Source organism: Leptonychotes weddellii, chromosome 5, assembly GCF_054177405.1.
Source record: "Leptonychotes weddellii isolate Sample4059 chromosome 5, ASM5417740v2, whole genome shotgun sequence".
In the NCBI taxonomy this organism is placed as follows: domain Eukaryota; kingdom Metazoa; phylum Chordata; class Mammalia; order Carnivora; family Phocidae; genus Leptonychotes; species Leptonychotes weddellii.
This window is the reverse complement of record NC_138373.1, coordinates 54,756,469-54,781,854: the sequence shown is the minus strand read 5'-3', so window position 1 is coordinate 54,781,854 and position 25,386 is coordinate 54,756,469. Positions and strand designations below refer to the sequence as shown.

At 37.4% G+C, this 25,386-nt stretch overlaps 1 protein-coding gene across 1 annotated transcript in view; it reads right to left on the bottom strand.

Moving 5' to 3' along the window:
* ARMC3 (armadillo repeat containing 3) overlaps window positions 1-25,386 on the bottom strand; it is a 93,420-nt gene that overhangs the window by 55,392 nt on the left and 12,642 nt on the right. Inside the window, exons 3-8 of the mRNA XM_081820743.1 lie at window positions 21,180-21,297; window positions 12,923-13,048; window positions 7,391-7,459; window positions 6,977-7,152; window positions 4,330-4,524; window positions 1,983-2,166 (exon numbers count right to left, since the gene is read on the bottom strand). Coding sequence (XP_081676869.1) covers window positions 1,983-2,166; window positions 4,330-4,524; window positions 6,977-7,152; window positions 7,391-7,459; window positions 12,923-13,048; window positions 21,180-21,297 — 868 coding nt within the window. The remainder of the gene's footprint in view (window positions 1-1,982; window positions 2,167-4,329; window positions 4,525-6,976; window positions 7,153-7,390; window positions 7,460-12,922; window positions 13,049-21,179; window positions 21,298-25,386) is intronic.

The window sequence follows — 25,386 nt, the reverse complement described above, 5'->3', positions numbered from 1 at the left end:
ACCATTCTACCTCCAGCCGTCCCAGCCAGAAACCTGGCCTTATCCTTGACATCGCCTTCTTCCTCCTCCAACCCATGTAGTCAGTCAACAAACACTTATGGGTCCTCCCAATGTGCCAAGCACTGTGCTGGTGGTCCTCCTTGCAAATGTCTGTTTCAGGATACTTTCACCTTCCACCTAGATTACCACAGCAATCCCCTTCCTGGTCTTTTCTGGGTCTGGTCCTGCACACTTCTAATCTCTCCTCCACTTTGCAGCAAGAGGCTTCTTTCTTTAAAAAATATCTGTAATGGTCCCTCACCTCTCTAAGCCACTTCAGTGGCTCTTTGTTGCCATCAAAATAAGGTCCAAAGTCCTTAACTTGGCCTCTATCACCCATTAGCATCTGGCTCCTCATTACTTCTACAGCCTTCACTTTCAGTTTTCTGCTGCATTATATTCATGAGCCATTCTGAAAATTTTCAGTTCTGGAATTTACCATGCTCTGTCTCTCCTCTGGCCTTTATACACTGTTCCTTCTCCTTTGAGCTCTGGTGATCCTTCCCCATCCCACCACGACCTTCTTTGCCCAGCCAATTTCTATTATTTACTTCAGGTCCTAGCTTGTAAATCACCTATGTCAGGAAGATCTATCTGATCCAAGTTGACATTAGGTGGCCCCCCCAAGTGATCCTTTTCTTCTATCATCAAGCTCATTTAACACTACAGTGTGATCACCTGTTTCTTTGCCTGTTCTGGGTTTATTGACACAGAGTGGGGGCTCAATAAATCATTAATAAATAGGTCCAGAGAGGCTGTGGTTCACTCATAGTCACAACCTAGGTCATCTCAGTGCCAGGAGTGGGACTAGCAGTAGAAATGGACCACCAGGGACTCTCCACCCGGTGCTCTTCCCACTGCTACGTCACATGATGAGTAATGAAACTCACTATTCCAAGAGGGGCTGCGACCATCTTGAAATGGTCCAACCACACTAGACAAAAGAGAAATTGCAAAAATTTTAGGTCTGATATTGTCCGTGTCTTGCCATTGCCCTTTCTTTTGGTCTTAAATAGCTAAGAAGTCCTGAGAAAGTTGGAAAACAGAACTGATCAGGTTTGATAAGGTCTAAATTCCATATGACAGAATACTGAATCGAGTAACTTTTTCCAGTATTAAAAACTTCAATTTTACAGCCTGTCTAGATTTGGCAAGTTCCCTCTATGTTAACTATGTGCTGGATGGTGAAACTCGACTTACTGCAATAAAACTCTGCCTTGAAGAAATCAGTATGGATTGAGAAGGAAATGTTTCCCATAATATATACACAGACATATATACAGATGTGAGTATATATGTTTAGAATATAAATCACTTAAACTAGTCAAAACTGTCATCATTTATAAGAGGAGTGATGTGGAAGGGGGAAAATAAAATCACTTCTTTTATTAAATAAAATACTCCAAATATACATAAATTAAAACTATAATTTCAGCTTCAGTGCTTGTGATATAATTAATCTCTCATATTTTACAGATTTATGTCAACATAGCTTGCCACTGAAATGAAAATTGTATTATGTATATAGTATGAGCATATTATTTTTCACAGCTATATCACATGGCACTGCTAGTCTCCGGCTGAAGTTGAAATTACGGTATAGATATCATTCCATATTGAAACAACATTTTCAGGATCACAAACAATGCATGGATTCTGTAAAATTTCAAAATCAAAAAAAATAAAGCCTTAAAAACTTAATTTATGAATGCATTGCTTAAAAAAACATAATTAAATCATAGAGTTTATTATATCCCTGACAAAGCAATCTCTACTTTTACTCATTGGCATTAGGATGAATTTTGGCCCCAAATAGCAAATATGGCACTATTCTCAGATGACCATTTAAAAGCAGACAAATACTCCAGTGCTTGTTAGTACTAATCAAAATCAAGAATAAAAGAGGAAGTATGTGTGCTTAGTTTATATAAAATGAGACATACGATCATAAGCTGCTTTAGTTATTGCTTTTGCTGCGTTCTTCTGAATATCAGGAATTGTAGAGTTTTCTGCAAATGAGAGGAGCTTCTTAAGACCCCCTGTCTGCTGAAAGAGCACCGAAGTATCCATATCTTCAAGGCAATTTGCTATCACGGAAAGTGCTTCTATATGAAGGTCATTCAGTTCCTAATAATAAAAGCAAACACAGCTTTAGAAAATTGTACTAAAAGAGATTGATACTTCCCAAATTTTACTGTAAGACAAAGGTCAGTCAGAATGTACTGCTGTTAACTTTGTTGTGACAGATGTCCAAGGAAACAGTTTTGTTTATGATCATAACATCGCTCTCCCTCACAATTTGCCCCATCTCTTCTTGTTTCCCCTACTCCAAAATGTTCCACAGATAAAAGATAATTACTGGACATTTCCAGTAATGGTACCCAAGTGAAGTTGCTCATACAACCTCCTACCAATAACGATTTTAAAATCTGAAGAAAATATTCTTTGAAAAAGCAGACAGAAGCTGAAGGAAAGTGTATTCCTTAAAATCTCCTACTGGTAGAGGAAGTATTATAAGTTTGTGGCCCTCTTGCCTGAGGAATCTCCCGAATCCCCATCGCTGAGGAAAACTGCAGCCTTACCCGAACAGCGAGACGTTTAAAGTGGGAATCCTTAAAGTGAGAGGAACACAGGAAGGATGCTCATGGAATTCCCTGTCTTACCATGATGCCCGCCATCCCGAAGCAGCTGGCTTAACAGAATGGCCTTTTGAAGACTTAGTTACCGTGTCAGCAAAGTGGCAATACCTTGCAGGGGCCTGGGCAAGGTTCTCCACGAGGTTATGTTCCGAATCAGCATCCAATATATGGTGCCGTTTCTCCCACAGCCAGTGATGGCGGGTCCCGGAATCAAGGGGTGGAAATGTGTGTGGCAGCACTCATGATTACCCCTAGGGACCCATTAGCAACATTTTTGCTTCCTGCCTCCCAGACCTTATGCTCTGCTGGCCTGGAGGTCTTAGTTCCAAAGGGGAGAATGCTTCCACCAAAAGACACAACGATGATTCCACCGTACTGGAAGTTAAAACTGCCACCCAGCCACTTTGGCCTCCCCATGCCTCTAAGGCAGGCAAAGAAGGGAGTTACAGTCCTGCTGGGGTGACTGATCCCAGTTACCAATGGGAAATTGGACTGCTACTCCACAGTAGAGGTAAGAAGACTATATCTAGAATATAGGAAGTCCTTAGGGTGTCTGTTAGTATTACTACGCCTTGTGATTAAGGTCAATGGAAAACTACAATTACCGAATCCAGGCAGGACTACTAATGGCCCAGACCCTCAGGAATGAAGACATGGATCACCCTACCAGGTAAAGAATCACATCCAGCTAAAGTGCTTGCTGAGGGCAAAGGGAATATGGAATGTGTATTGGAGGAAAGTTAGTTATAAATACCAACTACCACCATGTGGCCACCTATAGACAAAAGGGTTGTAACTGCCATGAGTATTTCTTCCTTATTTTGTTATAAATAAGTGTGTATGTGTGTATTTATTACAAATAGCATCACAAATATCGTTGTTTTTTCCCCTCTCTTATCCCCTTAGGTAACATAAGATGTACTAACTTTAAAAATTAGCATTAATTTTATATCATAGTATTTAAGTTACAGGATATCAAGGAGAAGAGTAAATGTCATTACATCCTCTTCTGGAGAAAGGGTTAGTATGTTTTGGTTGTACACAGGATAGTTAAATCATTCCAGGCAGAAGTAGGACCTTGCTACTGCCTTTATTTGGAGACTGAGTATGATTTAAGGAGATGTGTATGAGTGCCAAATTTATAACTGATGGACTTATGATGATTAATTTTCATGTTTTAACTTGGCTAGGCCATGGTATCCAGATATTTGGTCAAACATTATTCTAGATGTTTCTGTGAAAGTATTTCTTTAGATGAAAATAATATTTAAGTCAATAGACTTAACTCTCCACAATGAGGGGTAAATCACTCTTCTTATTTTTCCTTTGAGAAAACTATGGCCGATAAAGCTTAAAAGACTAATTCTAGGTATTTCGGGAAATCATAAACAAGATCCTAAACAAGAATTTAAAAATCTTAAAATTCTAAACCAGAAGATTAAAAAAATTATTTTATAATGGCTCTATCATTAATCTGATTTAATCATGCTGATAAACAATGTAGCAAAAGGCAAATTAGTCCCTTATACTTAGTACTATGCCTAAATATATTAAAATTTCATTTTTTAAAATATTCTTTAATTCATATTTTATAACAACATTTAGAAGAGATACATTTCCTTGTAGAGAGTTGAATGAAAGTTATAAATACCTTAGTTTCTAGGATTTTAATAAGGTGGTCCATTCCTTGATTGTCCCTTAGCATCGCCCGTGCCTCCTTATCATTTGTAATAACACCTAAGGTTTTGAGAGCCAACAACTGAATAATTGGATATTCTGACTTCAAGAGATCTAATATAGGGGGGACTGCATTTAGTTCTTGAAGTGTAGCTCGACACTGAAAATCCTGCCATGAAATACAAATGATCAAATAAGTAACTTTTAAAGCAAAATACAGTTAGTCTCAAGAATGGAAAACTCTATCTTCTAACAAAGGACATTATAAGTTATAAATTTCCCATCTTTTATTCCAGATTCCCTTCCAAAATACCTCACACAAAAAATAAGCAAACCTTCAACTGACAACACCTAAATATTCATTTTAACTCTGCAGACATTGTCAATAACAGGAAATAGATGTGATCTATGACTTCTGCAGTTTCTATTGTTTCTTTATTATCTGGCAAATTCCTTTTATTACAAATAGCATTACAATAAATCTGTGCATAATCAAATTCTTTTCACACTCTGTACCTTGTTTCAAATAGTATTTGATAAAATGAAATGATGGCATCAATTCCTTATTATCTTTATTCGAATGGAATGTTTATGAAATGCTTACATGCACTCAATGCTGTTGGCAGACCCTGTGCACACAAATTTTTATCAGGTTTAGTTCAGACACATGACCTTTATTTAAGACATTTAGAATATCAAGGGGTCATTAGAGTCTAGATGAGGTGCTCCACAGTGTGTGTCTATAATTTTGTGTGCGTGAGTGGTGGGGAGAGGGCTAGTTGGGGGTCGGCAATGGACAAAACAGAAAAAGTCATGAAAAGCCCCTGAACTCTGACTGCTAAATCATGACACTTAAAATCAAAACATCATAAATGTAAAATAGTATTAAAGGTAGAAAAACCCTACTAACAACTTAGGTTTCTCTATCCATTCTTCAATGAATGCTTCCTACAGATATAAAAATTGTGGGTTGCTATTTGTTATAGGTTGAATTGTGTCCCTCCCAAAATATAAGTTGGAAGTCCTGACCCTCAAAATGTGACCTTATTTGGAAATAGGGTCATTGTAGATGTCATTAGTTAAGATAAGGTCATAGTGGAGTAGGGTAGGTACTTAATGGTGTCTTCGTAAGAGTGGTGTCTTTATTTTTTTTTTAAAGAGTTTATTTATTTATTTGACAGAGAGAGATACAGCGAGAGAGGGAACACAAGCAGGGGGAGTGGGAGAGGGAGAAGCAGGCTTCCTGCGGAGCAGGGAGCCTGATGCAGGCTCGATCCCAGGACCCCGGGATCTTGACCCAACCGAAGGCAGACACTTAACGACTGAGCCACCCAGGCGCCCCAAGAATGATGTCTTTAAAAGAAGATGAGACAAAACAGAGGGAGAGATTGCAATGATGAAGTTGTAAACCAAGGAAATTAATATACTGTTATTAACTAGTATACTTCTGTTCTGAAGAATAGTGAAGGCAAGCTTTTCATTTCTGTTTGATAAAAAAGATACAGGGAAATAAAAGCTATGAGGAGTCTTGAGATGAAAGACATTAACACATTGACAGGGTTATTTAGGCCTATGCAATGAGAGAAGGTAAACAGCTGAGCTTCCTTCAGCATGTCTCCCTCAGGCAAGAGCAAGGGTAGAAGCCAGTGGGTGCCCAGCCATGTGGCAATAACTTCTAAGGCCAGGAATGTAGGTATGCTTTGCTGTCTTTGGGCATGAGCTCATTGCCTCTCCATGAAACGGAGGCCTCATCTTCACTATCTCTTCCTTTTATACTCCACTGCTGGCTATTAAAGATGATGTTTTTGTATCTTAAGTTGATCTAAAGCTTATCAAGTGTGTGTGGGAATTGTTCAGGAACCTGAGCAGGGAAAGAAGCAGAGGAGGCTGTCCAGTGTCAGGAAGCTGACCTGCTGTGGGTGTGAGTGTGTGTGTCTTGTGCGGCTGCAGCAGGGGCAGGGACACAGAAGAGCACAGAGGGGGAAGAGGCCAAGGGAGGCTGTTAGTTTCCATAACTAAGGAAGACAGTTCAGGGACATAGCATCTTCCAATTGTGAACAATGAATTCTGTTCAGCGTACTCAACTCACTGGGTCTTCACCAATAAATAAGTCTAACCCAAAATGTTGGTACACTGAATAAGGCATATATTGCACCCAATGTACTTAGATCACCAAGGTTAGTTCAATAAATAACTGCCTGAGTCAAACTTGGTTCAATATATTAGATATCCTCTTTCAGAAGAAATACATTCATCTAGTATAATCCTGCCTTAATTTGCAAGCCATTCTATTCTTTCAAAATTTAAATACACTTTTAAAATGCCCTTTCATAGACCTGTACTCTGGAAAGTATAAAACACTGAAAGAAATTGAAGAGGACATAAAGAAAAGGAAAGACATCCCATACTCATGGATTGGAAGAACAAAGTCTATACTAACCAAAACAATCTACACATTTAATACAATCCCTATCAAAAGACCAACAGCATTTTTCACAGAGGTAGAACAAACAATCCTAAAATTTGTATGGAACCACAAAAGACCCTAAATAGCAAAGCAATCCTGAAATAAATTCTATAAATAGCTATGGTCAAAATACACTTTTAGAAATTACCCTCACCTGGACCAAGTTGTAAATGCACTCAGTAGAGTTCTTCTTCACGTCAGGGTCTGGGCTGGCCAGCAGTCTGATGAGTGGCTCTAACCCACCATGCTCAAATATTTGCACTTTGCCGGTATACTCTGCAGACATGTTCGCCAGGCAAAGACTGGCAAACTCATGGATAACCACTTCCTCTGCGCATCAGAGATAAACAACACAAGTATGCAAAAGGCTTACTCAAACATTACTTTAAAACATGTTTTGAAAACCAAAGCTTCACAAATCTTACTTGGTTGGAGCCCATCTTGGTTTGAGAGATTTTAATGACAATTCACAACTGATACTACATAAACTCTTTTCGATGAGTAGTTTAACCCAATGTGAAAAATAAACCAGCCCCGCTTTTGAAACAGATGTATGATGGAAAGTTACCTTCTGGAGCAAGCTGAGCAATGACAGAATTCATGACATCTAACTCCCTTAACAACTTTTTTACATCATCTACAAAAGGAGACACAGAATATTAATGTTTATTAATAATAATAATAATGGTGATGTTGTTGAAATAGTCCCTTATGAGGTAGGCTTTATTATTACCTAATTTTACAGATAAAGAAATTGAGGCTCGGGGCGCCTGGGTGGCTCAGTTGGTTAAACGACTGCCTTCGGCTCAGGTCATGATCCCGGAGCTCCGGGATCGAGTTCCGCATAGGGCTCCCTGCTCAGCAGGGAGTCTGCTTCTCCCTCTGACCCTCCCCCCTCTTGTGCTCTCTCTCTCTCTTACATAAATAAAATCTTAAAAAAAAAAACATTAAAAAAAGGAAACTGAGGCTCAAAATCACACAGCAAGTGAATGGTGGGACCAGGTGGCTTGCCCAGGTCTATCTGCCCCTAGACAGACTCTGGCTTCTGCTCCTTGATCACTGAGCTATACTACCTTCCAAAACACCAGAAAAATGCAAAATATGCCTAGAACATAATCAGTAAATTCAAGTTACTGTGCCCTACATGTGTTTATTATATAGTAGAAACTCTTTGTTGTGTTGCTTTGTTGGGAAGGGTATTTTTAAATTTTGATTTTAATAAAACTTGTACAGAATGAACATGAGAATTATCCCCAGGCTTTTCGATGAATATAACGTGTTTGCATTCCATTTTCTTATCAGAAATGCCAAAAATGATAAAAGATAAGTATACTGATTTTTTTTAAAGTTCACTTTTATATTATTTATGTGAGACTAAGTCTAGGCAGGTTTGCCCCTACTACTCTCCTGCCATCCTTAACCCCTGTTTTCTGAGAAATAAGGCATAGGTACGAATTTAGTTTTTGTAGTTTCTCTTCTTGGTCAATTATTTTTGCTTGTAAGCCAAAATTAGCATTACCAGAATTTTGGAAAATTTCGCTCTGCAGCAGCTAAGGCGGATGATCTCTGGATGAATTTTTCCTCATTAACTACTGGGTATACTTGACTTTCAAGCCACCAAAACTTCTGCTCTCTGTTTCTGTTCAAAATGGCTAAAGAGGGCCAGCAAATTTACAGCTAGCTCTATGTATGTGAGTAAGCTTGAAGTACAAAAGAATAGTAGAGCTTCTAGAAAGTATAGTGTCCCAAAGTGGAGGACATTAGTTTTCAGTCAACATTTGTTCAAAAAACAGAAGTATCACCATGACAGGGAATTAACCAAGTTAAGGCATAATACTCAGATCCTTCCAGGTGTTTTGGCGAACTATATGGATGGGTACCCTCTGGAAGAGCTATTTCTATTCTCTTCTCACTGTGAGGAGTCCAGGCTCTATTTTTCAAAATGAGAAGGCCATACCAGTCTATTTTTACGTGCTTGACGCAAAATATTTCTGGCCTTTTCGATCTCTAAGTTCATTCTCCATTCGAAATACAAAATAATATGTCGGGAACATTCATGCTCCATGTGCTCTCTGCACCTCTTCTCTGCAGGAAGGACCTGCTCCTTCAGGGAGAAGCCAGCTTGTTGCATCTGTATGTGCCATCACCCCTTGGTCTGTCCTGACAAGTCCAAAGTTCTCATCAGAGGATTTTCTGTGCCGTGAAAGGCCCTTCTTGATATGAATTTAGCCAAATGTGATACATCTAGTAGATCTATCCACTAAACCATTTTCTCTTGGCTCACCGGATGATTCAGCTTCACTGACAGTTCTTATAAATCGGTGGCATACCTGATCAATTTGTTATTCTGCTTTTTGACACCAAATTGCCCCCCCAAATCTTTCTTTTCTTGCAGTTAAATCAGTAAAAATAATAAAAATAAGGGATAAGCTGCTATTTTCAACACTTTAAAAACAATATTGCTCTCTGTCCCCTTCTCTCTCAACAGACTCCCATATATGACAGCTGAGTAGAAACTCTGACTTGTGGTTGGTCCACATAAATCCATTCTCGCTAAACAGTGTGACACCTACAATTTTAGATTGTTCCAGAACTGCCGTCACCTTCACTTCCTGGGGCACCTTCAAGTGATCTGTTTTCATTGCATTCTTATTTACAGGTTTTGGTTGCATAGTATTGACCATCTAATTTATTTTTGACCTGGTATACTCTTTTACATCAACCATTTCTTAAGATGGCAAGCTCTTCAGATTGCCATAAGTAATGTAAAGTCTGAGCTTCAAGGATCATGATGAACTCTCTCTTTAGCTGACTTCATTAAATGAGTCTCTGTTATATGGCCTCATCAAACTAAATACAAACTGGCAGGTAAAAGGAGACAGCAGCTCCATTTTGATAAAAAGGTTTAACAAAGTAATTTAAGTGCCTGTCTTGAAGGACCCAGGCTTGGCAAGGGCACGTAACTCAGTAACTTCAGAAAAAAAAGGAAGAAAAAGTAAGATTTGTTTGCTCTCATAGCAATCCTTTTAGCACCTGGCATTCTACTGGAACATTCTGTTGGATCATCCTCTATGAACATAGTGACATCACTGGATACATGAAAGTCATGTAAAGATACAAATTTCTAAAGAAAAATCAGTTATTTAAAAACAGCCCAAAGATGATTTAACCATGCAGCAGCAGAGGTACATTTATTTACATATTCGTCTGGAAACATGCCTTTTGATTTAGGCAAATAACTACGTGCTTATATTTTTTTTTTTTAAGATTTTATTTATTTATTTGAGAGAGAGAGCATGAGAGGGAGGAGGGTCAGAGGGAGAAGCAGACTCCCTGCCGAGCAGGTAGCCCGATCCGGGACTCGATCCCGGGACTCCAGGATCATGACCTGAGCCGAAGGCAGTCGCTTAACCAACTGAGCCACCCAGGCGCCCCCTACGTGCTCATATTTTATCCCATGTCACCTTGGACATGTATGCAAAGTGAGCCACTAGCTATTAATGTATTGGCTGTATTTACAAAAAAGGAACTCCACAAGCAGTTGGGGATGCCATGTGTTTATCCATGTCATCAGGTAGTTCAAATAGACAAGGAGTTCAGTCCAATAATGGCATAATTTTTTCCACCCAACTCATGGAATCAAAAGAAAGCTCTTGGAGGTTCATTCATCACATGTAAGACCCAAACGCTCACTGGAAACCACCAAGACAACAAAACTCTTTCCAGTGTTATGCTTCGTCGTTGCAGACCGCACTCTCGTCTAGCACTGGTCACAGCCTGGCCAGCCTGTAGGTGTGGCTCGACAGGTCTGAGCACCACTGCATTTAGCCTCAAACACAACAGTAATTCTCAATATTTTGGGGTCACAGACTCCTTTAGAAACTCATGAAATTCAATATAGAAATCCTGCTCAGGAAAATTCTGCAAACAATTTGGAGGGCTTCACAGGTTATAAACTCCTCACATATTGGAAGATGGAAATACTCAATTAAAATGAGTAACAGAAATTAAGAACAAAAGTAAACAGGAAAGAAAGTCACAGAAACCTAGACCTTAAATTAGAAAATATAAGTATACGCAGGCAATTATAACTCTCCTTTCCAAACAAGCTGCATTCTCCCCCAAAATCACTTAGAAGGAGAACCTTAGTATGTGCACTAATGTTAAGGATCGGAGAAGATCTGATGAATAGAAAGCCCCCTACGCATGAGCCACAGGCTACAGTTCTAATTCTAGCTCTGATCTCATCTCTTCCACCAACCACCTGCGTGACTGTGCCAGGAACCTAATCCCTTCAGAGCTCGTTCCTATTTTTAAAATGAGGAATTGCAGGAATTGCAAAAGATGTGTTACAAAGCCCCACTGGTTCTCAAATTCTGTGGTGTATAAACAGAATAAAACATAAGAAATTTTTTAATTTTCTCTTTTTTTGGTTATAAATACATTCAATAAGCCTCATTCAATATGGCAGAATTAGTATACAGGCAGCCCCTGAGATAAATTTATGAGGGTTCCACAAGACAAATGATTACTACCTCATTTAACTGCTCTGTACCTCAGTTGCCTTATGTGTAAAGGGAACGATAATAGCACCAACCTCATTAAATGACAATATACAAATAGCATATAGAACAGTGCCTGGCACATTGTAAATGCTGTGTGAGTGTTGACTACTGGTATCATAATCTGGGTTGGTGGAACATCCTCTGTCCACAACTGTCTTCATCCTGCGGCCATCCGCCGAGCCCCTGCCTTACAGAACAGCCACCGTTCGAGCTCGGGCAGTTGCTGCCTGACGGAGCCCCATCTGTCCCCCAACACTAAAGGTGCTGTTCATGCAATCTCTGCAGCTGAGGCTGAAATCGCACAGATGCCACAGAAAACTCTCCTTGCCCTTCTCTTCCCATCTTCCTTTCCCTGACTAATGCCACAGTCCCTGATGGACGCCATGGAATAAGGAGTGCGCCACCCCCACCCCCGCCCCCAGCCCACTCTGTCTCACACAGGATTCAGGAAAGTGAAGTGGGGGGGCCGGAAGCTGAGGGAGGAAACTGCTTGTGTTTTTGCTGAGACTGGTGAGAGGGAAAATATGATAATTTTAGCCCCATGCCATGAGAGAGAGAGAGAGACATGTTTATTCCTAGCTGCCTGAGTTTCATGTTAGAATTCAGTCTCTACCAAGAATGTCATTTTTTATTATAAAATCAGAAGGCTTTTGTTGGCTAACTCAAAAAACCTACCATTATAACATGAAAATGACTTTCAAATGGAAAACACATCCTGTTCATTAGTCAGGGACTGCCTTTATTGCCATGGTTTTGGTCAAACTGATATTCTAACAGACATAATAGCACGTTTTAACTAATGCTATTATTCTGCCATATTAAATATATGAAAATATTCAAGCAAGTAATGGGTCTGATTTAAGAAATAAAAACATGTCTAAAATTATTTTTGGCAAAATATATTTTGCAGTTTCAAAAAAAAAATAAATGTATCAAACCTCTTTACCCTGGGCTACTTTCATTGTGACATACATATGAAGTGTAGCTTACATATAGACAGACAAATTATATTATGCTAACTCAAGAAAAATATCTATTTTAATTTTAAGAGACAATGATTGCCCTTCAACTTGTTAGACTGGAACATACTACATCACCAACTTTGACAGTTTTTGCATGGATAAATTTCCACGTATTTTTGTATTTTAAAAATATCTCTTGGGGTGCCTAGTGGCTCAGCTGGTTAGCCTCTGACTCTTGGTTTTGGCTCAGGTCATGATCTCAGGATCCTGGGATGGAGCCCTGCATCTGGCTCTGTGCTCAGCAGGGAGTCTGCCTCTCTGCCTCTTTCTCCTTCTCCCTCTGCCCCTCCCCGCCCCCGACCAGCTGGCGCACTCTCTCTAAAATAAATAAATAAAACTTAAAAAAAACTCTTAAAATATGAAATCATACATCTGTTGAATTATACACATTTAACTTCTTGTTAACATTAAAGTCAGTTCAAATAAAATTCAAACAAATCCCTTAAAATTAAATTTTGAAAAGATAATGTATTATGTGAGATTATTAGATAATTTTAAAAAGTTGACACTTACTGTTAGAAGTCAGGATTCCAAATATCATAGTAGCATTTCTCCTTACAATTTTGTTTTCATGGGTGAGCAGTTTAGTTAAGGGTTCCACAGCTCCAAGTTCAAGGAGGGTAGCTTTATTTTCTTCACCTGATGTCATAGGTAAAATAAAATCATGCATGGATAGCATCAATCTCATCAAAACTCTTCCTCGTGTCATTTTAATTTCTTATTTGCCATTTGCCTTTCACATTCCTCTTTGCTTCCACATATATTTCTCTCGGAATAAACTTTAGAGCACAGGTAGCCTGGACAATAGCTGTTCTCCTTCCTCCTGCTGTCGACAAAGCTGGCTTCCTCTTGCCATTCAGTTCTTAGCTCACCCTGCACGTGCTCAGAGGGGTCTCCCCTGACCACCCTATGTAATGTTAATGTTATCACTACATCCAAGCCTTTCTTATCCTTCTTTAGTCTACCTTCTTCACACCACTTGGGGATCTCCTTGAACACTTTGCCTGTTTCACTCTAACTTTTAATTTTTCATGAGGACAGATACCCTTTCCGTTCTAGTCTCTCATATCCTCAGTGCCTAGCATAGTGCTAGTCATGGACTGGCATAATTAATCACAAGACCTAATTAACATACACAGTCTCCACTTTGAGTTAAAGTGGAATGGTGGGGTGAGTTCAGGGGGTTCATTTTTCACCCAACGGGGTTACAGTTCCTATTTTATCAGGCAAGATATGCCTGCAGCTAGCATGAAGGTATGCGCACAGAGGGGAGCACTGGGGTCACTGGGGACTACTTAGCTGTGGCAAGAAGCCCCAGAACCAGAAAGCCAGATAAGGCCAGAGTCCTGCTTAACTGTAGAAGCAGTTTGTCCATATCTTGATGAGCAGGATAGCATTCTACAAAGTCAGGAATAATGTTTAAATCCTGATTAATTTCAGCTTTTCAATTTCACAGGCAATGAAAATACAGATTTCACTTTCAAAATTAATTTGAGAGTATAAAAAAGTCGTTTTAACTTTTCTTGCCTTAGTTTTCTCATAAAATTAGAGTATTTTATATTTTAAGTTATAGGTTCACATTCTGATAAGACACTGACTATAGCTTCGTAGAGCCCATGGAATTGCCCTGTATCTAAATGGTCAAATCTGTCGCCTGGTAAGAATATGTTGAAATATGCATTGTTGACTCTTACAAACTTCTTTTCAAATCTTCCAATATTTGCATTTTATGGAAATTTAAAACTTAATTTCTTAGATGAAAACATTTTGTCAAATGAATCTTATTTAAGACAAATTTTAAGATACTAATGCTTAAGTAAAAACATATTTTATATATCAGATTGTTATAAAAATTGAAAGTTCCTTTAAATTTTCATTCTGAGACTTTTATTACTTTTATTTACTTTTATTAACTTGAATTATTTCTTCATTAAAACATATTTCTTCTTCTTCTTTTTTAAATAATGCTATATATTATAACTTTATGATCAGAAGAGGATTTGCAAAATTAATAACCTGTGTCATCTTTTACATCTATTTTTATTCTTTTTTAACAGCTTTAATGAGATGACATACAATAGACTGTACATATTTAAAGAAAACGACTTGATAAGTTTTGACATGTGTTTAACGCCCATGAAACCAAGTGCCACCATGAAGAACATATCTAACACCCCCAAAAGTGCCCTCTTGACACCTTGTGATCTCTTCCTCCTATTACTATACATTATTTTGCATTTCCCAGAACTTTATATAATCATGCAGTATGAATTTGTTATTGCCTGGTTTTCTCACTCAGTCTAATTATTTTGAGATTAATCCACGTTGTAGCATGTATCATAGTTCATCCTATTTATTGTTATTTACTATTCAATTATATGGATATACCATGATTTGGCTGGATCATATATGGTTGGTTTACATTTAACTTTTCGAGAAACTGCCGAACTGTTCCAAAGTGGATGCAAAAATTCCAGAAGTTCCCCATCCTAGCCAACACATCTGTCCATCTTTCTGATGATAGTAATCTTAGAGGGTGTGAAGTAGTATTTCATCATGGTTTTAATTTGCATTTCCCTCACAACTAATGATGGCGAGCAAAAGGTACGCTTATGCCATCCATATATCTCTTTGGTGAAGTGTGTGTTCAAATCTCTTGCTCGTATGTATTTTTAAATTTTGTTTGTTTTATTATTGAGTTCTGAGAGTTATTTATATATTCTGGACACAAATCTTTTATCAGATATATGATTAACAAAAATTTTCTTGCTGTCTATAGTGTATCTTTTTAAAAAATTACTAGACTTTTTTTGAGCAGTTTCAAGTTTATTAAAAAATAAACAGGGGTGCCTGGGTGGCTCAGTCCGTTAAGCAGCTGACTCTGGATTTCAGCTCAGGTCATAATCTCAGGGTCCTGGGATCGAGTATTGTGTTGGGCTCTGGGCTCTCTCCCTCTGCCTTTCCCCCCGCCTCTGCTCATGCTCTCTCTCTCTCAAATAAATAAATCTTTTAAAAAAATGAACAAACAATACAGAGTTCTCATATACTCCATCTCCCTTCCCTCCCCCATTTCTCTTATTATTAACATCATGCATTAGTGTGGTACATTTGTTACAATTGATGAACCAATATTGACACATTACTATTAACCAGAGTTGATAATCTACATTATGGTTCACTATATGTGCTGTACAATTCTACAGGTTTTGAGAAATGTGTAAGATTATGTTTAGCTTTCTAAGAAACTACCAAATCATCTTCCAAAGTACCTGTACTATTTTGGACTCCCACCAGTGATGAATCAGAGTCCCTGTTGTTCCACATCTTCACCAGCATTTTATGTTGTCAGTGTTTAGAATTTTAGCCATTCTAATAGGTGTGTAGTGATATTTCATTATTGCTTTAATTTGCAATTTCCTGATAACATATGATGTCTTTTCACGTGCTTATTTGCCATCTGTGTATCTTTTTTGGTGAGGTGTGTGTTTAGGGTAAATTTGATAAAATCCAATCAATTGTCATCTTATGGATTATGTTTTAGTGTCATATCTAAGAAACTTTTGGCTAACCCAAATACTCTTTTGGTAGCATCCCACAAATTTTTATATGTTATGTTTTCATTTTCAATTTGGATTTTCCTATTGAATTCTTTCACTGACAGATTATTTAGAAATGTGTAGTTTACGTTCTATTTAATGATTGTCCAGAGTCCTTTGTGTTAAGTGATTTTCAATTTAATTCTATTGTGGTATGACGTATATTTTATATGATTGGAATTCTTTTAAAATAAATTTATTAAGGCTTGTATTATGGCTCAGAATATCACCTATTTTGATAAATGTCCTGTTTGTATTTGAAAAGAATGTTATTCTGCTTGGAGTGTTCTATAAATATCAATTAGGTTAAATTCATTTATATCGCTGTTCAAATCTTTTATATTCTTACAGATTTGCTATTCATTTGTTCTTTCATTTATTAATAGAAGGTTATTAAAGTCCTCAGCTATAATTGTGGATGTTTATTTCTCCCTGCATTTCTAACTTCATGTATTTTGAAGCTCTGACATTATAGGTTTTTTCATAGCTTTTTTTCTTTTATTTAAATTCAATTTAGTTAACACATACTGTAATATTAGTTTCAGGGGTAGAATTCATGATTCATCAGTTGCATATAACACCCAGTGCTCATTACATCAAGTGTCCTCCTTAATGCCTATCACCCAATTACCCCATCCCTCCACCCACCTCCCCTCCAGCAACCCTCAGTTTGTTTCCTATAATTAAGAATCTCTTATGGTTTGCCTCCCTCTCTGTTTTCATCTTATTTTATTTTTCATAGCTTCTTGATTAATTGACTCTTTTATTATTACAAAATGAGGTTTTTTATCTGATACTACTCCTTCATTATTCTGATATTAGTATAGCCACTCCAGCTTTCTTTTTTTTTTTTTAAGATTTTATTTATTTATTTGAGACACAGAGATACAGAGAGAGAGAGAGCATGAGGGACAGGGAGAGGGAGAAGCAGGCTCCCCACTGAGCCAGGAGCCCGACGTGGGGCACAATCCCAGGATCCTGGGATCGTGACCTGAGCTGAAGGCAGACGCTTAACCATCTGAGCCACCCATGGCACCCCTCCAGCTTTCTTTTGATTAGTGCTAATATATCTTTTTTTTATCCTTTTACTTTCAAGTTATTTGTGTCATTATATTCTAAGTGCATTTCTTGGATGCAGCATGTAGTTTGGTCTTGCTTTTTATAGACTATAAAACTATCTCCTTGTTAATTGAGTACTCAGCCCATTAACATTTAGTTGGATTATTGATAACATTAGGTTTGAGTCTACCACCTTGTTATTTGTTTCTTGTGTGTCTCATTATTCTTTTTTTCCTTTTTTTCATTTCTGCCTTCTTTGTATGAATTGAATATTATTTTTATGATTCCATTTCATTTCCTTTGGTGGCTTATTTGATATTACTCTTTGTTATTTTAGTGGTTGTATTAAAGTCTGTAGTATACATCCTTATCACAGTCTACTTTCAAGTCGGGATAGAGCACTTCACATATAGTGCAAGAACCTTACAATAGTATATACTTCCATTTTTCTGCTTCCTACCTTAGTTCAGTTGTTGTCATATATCTTATTTTTACAAGTGTTTCTGCACAGTAAATGATTACTATTTTTGTTTAAGATAACCAATTTGATTTTTAAGTGATTTAAATAATGAGAAAAAACTTTCTGTGTTACCATTTCTAGTGTTCTATCTTTATTATTTTGTGTAGATCCACATTTCCATCTGGTATCATTTTCCTTCTTCCTTTTTTTTTTTTTTTAAGATTTTATTTATTTATTTGAGAGAGAGTGAGAGAGACAAAGAGCACAGGAGGGGGGAGCGGGAGAGGGAGAAGCAGACTCCCTGCTGAGCATGTAGCCCGATGCGGGACTTGATCCCGGGACTCCAGGATCATGACCTGAGCCGAAGGCAGTCGCTTAACCAACTGAGCCACCCAGGCGCCCTCATTTTCCTTCTTCCTGAAGGACCTACTTTACTATAATTAGTAGTGTGGGTCTGCTTGCAATAAACTACTTCAGCTTTTGAATGTCTGAAAGAGACATTATCTCACTTATGTTGTTGAAAGATATTTTTGCTGGGAATAAAATTCTAGGTTTAAAGTTTTTATTTTTCTTTCAGTATTTTAAAGATGCTGCTCCACTGACTTCTTGCTTGCATCATTTGTGATGATAAATCTACAGTCATCCTTATTTTTGTTCCTCTGAATGTAATGTGCTTTTTCCTCTGGCTTCTTTTTAAGATTTTCTCTTTATCACTCTTTTCAAACAATTTGATTTTGTTATACCTTGCGTAATTTTCTTCATATTCATTGTGCTTGGGTTTTTATGAGCCTCTTAGATCTGGAAGCTTAGAGTTTTTGTCAAATTGGGGAAATTCAGAGCCATCATTTCTCCTAATACCTTTTCTGTCCCTTTCTCTTCTTTTTCAAAGACTCCAGTTACACATATATTGTGTCAGTTTTTATTTACTGATGATTTTATATCCTCATTAGGAGTTATATTTTCCTGCTTCTTTTCATGCCTGGTAATTTTTTATTGGATGCCAGACATTGTGAATTTTACCTAGTTGGTAAATGGTTATTTTTGTATTCTTCAAATTTGTTTTGGGACACAATTATCTGGAAACAATTTGATCACTTTAGGTCTTGCTTTTTAAATATTTATTAGGTAGTACTAGAACAGAGCTCGATCTAGGGCTAATTATTTCTTTTTTTTTTTTTTTAAAGATTTTATTTATTTATTTGAGAGAGAGAGAATGAGAGAGAGAGGACACATGAGAGGGGATAGGGTCAGAGGACGAAGCAGACTCCCTGCCGGGCAGGGAGCCCGATGCGGGACTCGATCCCGGGACTCCAGGATCATGACCTGAGCCGAAGGCAGTCTCTTAACCAACTGAGCCACCCAGGCGCCCGGGCTAATTATTTCTAACTATTGAAGCAAGACCCTTCTGTGCATTCTATACAATTCTCCATGAATCTTGAGATTTTCTAGTCTGGCTGATGGAAACAGGCACCACTTGTGGCCCTGTGTGAGCATCAGACACTGTTAACTCTGATCATGTTAAGTGCTTTGTCTGACTTCAAGTAGTTCCCATATATATACCTCCTTATCAGTACTCAGCTGAACACTTGATTCGGACCCTTTGCCTATCTCCTGAGTTCTCTTTCTTTGAAACTCTTTCCTCTCTGTTACTGAAAACTCTTGCTACCTTTGTCTCCCTGAACTCTTAGATCTGTCTTCTCAACTCAGAGTCCACCAAGCTCTGTACAAGTTACCCTTTCCTGTGATGTGGCTGCAAATTCTCTGAAATTGATAAGCTGGGGTAATCATAGAGTTTATTTCCTTCATTTCCTATCTCTCAATGGTCACTGTCCTTCATTGCCTAATATCAAGTGTTTTGCCCACTGTTATTTCATAGATTTTTGTTTTCTTAGTTGTTTCAATCAGGAAAGTAAATTTGACCCCTTGGTCCATCATGGCCAAAAGGCAACATCCTATCATTTATCTTAAAAACACAGTCAGAAAATACTGCTAGTATAAAACACCAGACTTACAGTAATTTCTGTATTGACTTCACATAAAATATATGCCTACCTATTTCTTTACCTCATGTCATTTAAAAAAGATGGCATTTGATGACTCTGTATGGCTGAGTGAGACTCATGTTGCCATAACTGCATGATCCAGTGTCTCCCTGATATCTGGCCCAGAATTCTACACAATTACTCATGAACCATACCTGCCAGAAGCAACGATTCTGGTTTTTATCTGGATTCCCAATGATGACTAGAGTGATATAGCAAGGTGAGTATTTCACCATTTGCTACTTGAGTGATTTGTTGTTTTCTCATACAAGTCCTAAAACAATGTTTAAAGTATCATTTCCTTAAAAATCAAATTGCCCCCTTCTTAGTTTAAAAGGTTTTGTTAAAAATACCAAGTTATACTAAACTCTTCAAGTATCCTCAATTAAAATGTTATACAGTATAATAAAAGTCTACTTTTATCACCACTTGGAATGAACTAAAATATAATTGTCATTTATGTTTGTAAACCCTCTATGAATAAACCTTGCAATAGAACCTAACTTGTACCATGTATAGTGTTTTAATAAACTTTATTTTTTATAACAGTTTTAGTTTTACAGAAAAATTGCAAGGATAGTACAGAGTTACCACATATCCCATACCCATTTTCCCCTGTTATTAACATTTTACATTAGTGGGTACATTTGTTACAATTAATAAATCAATATTAATATGTTACTATTAATTAAAGTCCATGTTTATTCAGATTTCCTTACTTTTAGCCTAATGTTCCTTCTCTGTTCCAAGATCCTATCCAGGGTCCCCTATGACATTTAGTCATATATCCTCAACTCCTCTTGGCTGAGAGTTTCTCAGACTCTTCCTGTTTTTGATAGCTGTGACAGTTTTGAGGAGTACTGGTTAGACGTATTTGTAGAATGTCCCTGACTTGGAACTTGTCTGATTTCAGGGTTATAAGTTTTGGGGAAAAATAACAGAAGTGCCATTTTCATTACATCATGTCAAGTTCACATATTATCACTATGACTTATCACTGTTGATGCTGATTTTGATCACCTGACTGAATAGTGTTTGTCAGATTTCTCCACTATAAACCTACTCTTTTTTCCGTTTCCATATTGTAATCTTTGAAAAGAAGTCACTATGCAAAGCCCATACCTAAAAAGTGAAAAGTTATATTCTGCCTCCTTCAGGTCAGAGTACATAAATTATTTGGAATTCTTCTGCATGGGAGATTTGTATTTTCTCCCCCATTTATTTATTTATTCAAGTATTTATTTATATCAGTATAGGCTCATAAATATTTATTTATACTTTGGGTTATAATCCAATACTACTTTATTTTCTTGCTCAAATTGTTCCGGCTTTGACCACTGGGAGCTCTTGCAGCTCCTGTGACTTACAATTTTTTAAACAACAATAAAACCTTCAACATGACTATTCTATGCAGTGACTAAATTACTCCTCAAGATTAAGATAGGCACTTAGGGAGATATATTAGTTTCAGGTAATGCATTAAAGGATATTCTGGTTGTCTGAAAGAATTCATCTGACAAGAAGTGAATTAAAGACTAGGGAGAAAGGGCCTATTACATAGTAAATATTTTAAGAAACTAATGAAATAGAAAAATAAACTGAAAAAACCAAACCTTTTAAAGCAAATCTATAAATGGCTTCACATGCTTTAGCCAAAATTTCTTCTTCTGGAGAATTAAGCATTAACACCACAGTTGCTGCTTCTTTGCTTTCAATCATTAATGGATCAAACTGAAATGTAGAGAGAAAAAAACGTCAAGTTCACATATGAGCTTTAAAAAACACGTAGAAAATGAATGGTGTCTAGAAACTTGAAGAGAACATAATCATACTAAAAGGATGTGGTCACTGCCCACGAAGTGCACTGTAAAGTTTTAATTTAAAAAACATCACTGATAGAGAGTTGCCAGTATTGGTGACTTTCGAATTCCTGGGGTAATGGCAGGAAGAGCAAAGCATTTTGGAATCTGACAGACCTAGTCTCTCAACTTAGCCATGTGGAATCAAACAAGTTACTTAAGCTGCTAGAATTTCAGTTTTCCTTTCCTGTATAATGTGTATAATGATACCTATTCTTCCCGAAGGATCAAGGAGAGGATTAGAAATCATATATGTAATGCACTTAGCACACTGTCCGGCACATAACAGATGATCATTAAATAACATATACTAGCATAATTCTTATTTGATACACAAGAATCCTTGAGTACCTGTATATATTAGATGCCCTGACAGTCCTAATATTCAGTACTTGCTTCTAATCACTATTCTTTGAGAAAGCAGAAATTACATATGTGAAATAACTAAAAAGCAATAGAAAACCACATATAACAAAATGTAAAATTGGATAAAACCTGAAACAGATTTTACGGTAATGGTAAAATGGTAATATGGTGTAAAGAAAAAGTATAGAGCTCTAGGAAGATCTCTATTGTGTTATGAGATCTTGAGAATTCATGGGTAGGCAAAATGCACAATAACAAATTCATGGCTCCTATGGGTTTTCTTCGGTCAAGGTGGAAACAAATTATTACACCATTTTTCTTCCATTTCCAGAGACTGGTGAAGGAGGGTGTTCTGCTTATGTTAAAGGAAAAAAATGAATTTCAAAGTTTTAGCTGGCTCTTTGTGTTGGCCCTTCCTAAATGGACATCTTATTGTGTCTGGGGATATAATTAAAATTGGTGTTCAGTTTCAGGCTGAGAATGGAGGGACAGATTACTCTAAGTAAGGAAGCATAATTGTGTGAGGTTGGGAGAGTGAAGAAGACAGAGAAGAGAGCAGTAAGCAATGACCTAAAAGGGCACAGCTGGGATAAAAATCCCCCTTGCAGGGGAAATGGCTGTTGGATTTCAGGACAGCATTATCTAACATCCAAATTAAAGCTGTTGTTTGTGTATGTCTTACTCTATACTAGAAACTCTAAGAGTTACAAAAGTCATAGTGTTTGTTCTCAAGCATCTTGGACTCTTTCTGGGGACATAAAACTTCACTAACATTCTGCCCGGGGTGCCTGGTGGCTCAGTCGGTTAAGTATCTGCCTTCGACAGGTCATGATCTCAGGGTTTTGGGATCGAGCCCTGCATCAGGCTCCCTGATCAATGGGAGTCTGCTTCTCCCTCTCCTTCAGCCACTCCCCCTGCTTGTGCTCTCTCTCTTTCTCATAAATAAATTTAAAAATCTTAAAAAAAAGAAAAAAAGTCTGCCACATGCACCAAGCTTGTGGCACTTGTGGTTTTCCAGTGACATGACCAGTGAGAAAAGATGGCCCCTGTAGCGGAGCCCAGAGCAATGGCAAAGACACTGGCTTCAACACTGATCAGAAGAGCACAATGGCCCAGAAATCCACAGAAATTTTAAGGGAGGACTTCTGAAACTATTTGGGGATTGAGGCTTGAAAACCATCAGGCACTCCTAAAGTCAACAAGTATATTAACTATATATTTAAACAAATTACTTGGCAAATGCTCCAGTCAAAACTGAGGAAGACAAAATATAAAAACAATAGTAGTAGATCAATAAATACAATAAAATACATAGTTAAGCTGAATGATAGTGATGTTGTGAATCACAATGTAATTCTTAAGGATTTCTGAAGTAAAGATGACACATTATGAGAAAAAAATTAAAAATGACTTGGAATTAAAATTCTAGAAATTTTTCAACAAAGCTCATGTAAAGGAAATAGGATTGCTCTGGTAGAGAATGAGATTATTGCCCAGTTATAACTTATTTTTTACATTGATATAAAAAGCAGACTTAAATATGTGTTTAATAGACTACAGATAAGTAGAAGTTCCAAATTATCAAAAGGAAAGGGTAACAAATGAAAGTTGCTCAATTTAGAAAAAGGGAAGAAAGTACAAAAGAGACACAACATGAAAATATAGCAGAGACATCTTAAACTTAAAATAAACCTTAAACTTAAAATGATAGGAATAAAATCAAATATATCAATGACCAAAATAAACATCTATAGGGCCAATAGATTTCATTAATTAAGATTGTCAGATTGGGTTAAAAAGCAAAATCTACTCTGTTTTTTGTATATTGGTGCATATTTCTTCCACTTGATCTTACAGAATACAAATTCAGATCTAAGATATAGAACATTTCTATCTCCGCCTCACGCTCCTTCCCCCTCCAAAAAATCCTCAGAAAGATCATCGTTATGTGACTTTTAAAATCATCAATTAGTTTTTCCTGTTCTTAAACTTTATATAAAGAGAATATATATGTATATTTATATATATAATATATATTCTATAACATAATTTATATATAGAGAGAATCATAGAACATGACTTCTTTCACCTCTGCCTTGTTTAGCACAGCACATCTCTGAGATTCATTCACATTTTTGTACTACTAAGTCATACTTTCTATAGCTGAATATTATTCCGTTGTATGAAGGTTTGGGTTCTTTTCTTTCAGTTGGAGGCAATCATGAACAAAGCTGCAATGACTATTCTTGCACATGTCTTTTTGTGGATATGTGTCTTCATTTCCCTTGGGCACATACCGAGGCATGGATTTGATGAGCCATAGGCTAGATACGTATTTACCTTTCACAGATACTGTTGAACAGTTTTCTAAAGTGGTTTTATCAATTTATATTCCCACTAGTTATAAATAAGAGTTCCAGTTGTCCCACATCCTCACCAATCCTTGGTATTTTCAGTCTTTTTTAATTTGCCTTTCTATAGCTCTTAGATTATATTTTTAAGTCAATCTGCTTTTCATGGTTGTTGCAGTGGAAGAAATGCTCTACTGCTCTATATTACTACTACCGCATCCTGGCCAGAAACAGAAGCATTCTCATCACTTTTTAAAATTCTCTTATGTCCCTTCTACTGACTCTGACTCAATACATCCGTCTATCTCTCAGCTTTGTCTTCTGCCATCATGCTTGATACTCCCATCGATTTTTCTTTGCTTCCTCACAGAGAGGTTTCCTGTAGCACCCACAGTGTTCAGTCTTTGAGGATTTCTTGGTAGCCAACAAGCAAATGGTGGAAGATAAAGCTTCACTGTTCAGCTACTCCCACTACAGCTATTCCTCCTCCTCACTGGGGTCCCCACGCCATTCACTCCCTCTATTTCCACTTCAGCTTTCTCGTTTCTTCACTTTACTTTTTATCCTGCTTAGATTTCATGATCTATTATCTTAATAACACTCCTGCCAAACCCTAAATAAACCTTTGTGTCCTTCTGTCTTCTCATCAAATCAATTTATTTATTTTTAAGATTTATTTATTTGACAGAGATAGAGAACACAAGTAGGCAGAGCAGCAGGCAGAGTGAGAGGGAGAAGCAGCTCCCCGCGGAGGAAGGAGCCCGATATGGGGCTCGATCCCAGGACTCTGGGATCATGACCTGAGCCGAAGGCAGCCGCTTAACTGACTGAGCCACCCAGGCACCCCTCATCAAATCAATTTAAAATACCCAAACCATGAACAGACACTAGAAATTTCTTTCTTTGCATTTGGCTCAAGCATCCGAGCATTCTAAGAGAATGTTAAACTACAGGGAAAATTAGTATTACTGTAAATTTATGATCAACAAATTCACAAGAGCCTCTGCACATATTCTTCTATTGTGTTAAAGAAAATGTGTCTCTTCGAACCATGAGAGACGATGGACTCTGAAAAACAAACTGAGGGTTCTAGAGGGGAGGGGGGTGGGAGGATGGGTTGGCCTGGTGGTGGGTATTGAGGAGGGCACGTTCTGCATGGAGCACTGGGTGTTGTGCACGAACAATGAATCATGGAACACTTTATCTAGAACTAATGATGTAATGTATGGGAATTAACATAAGAA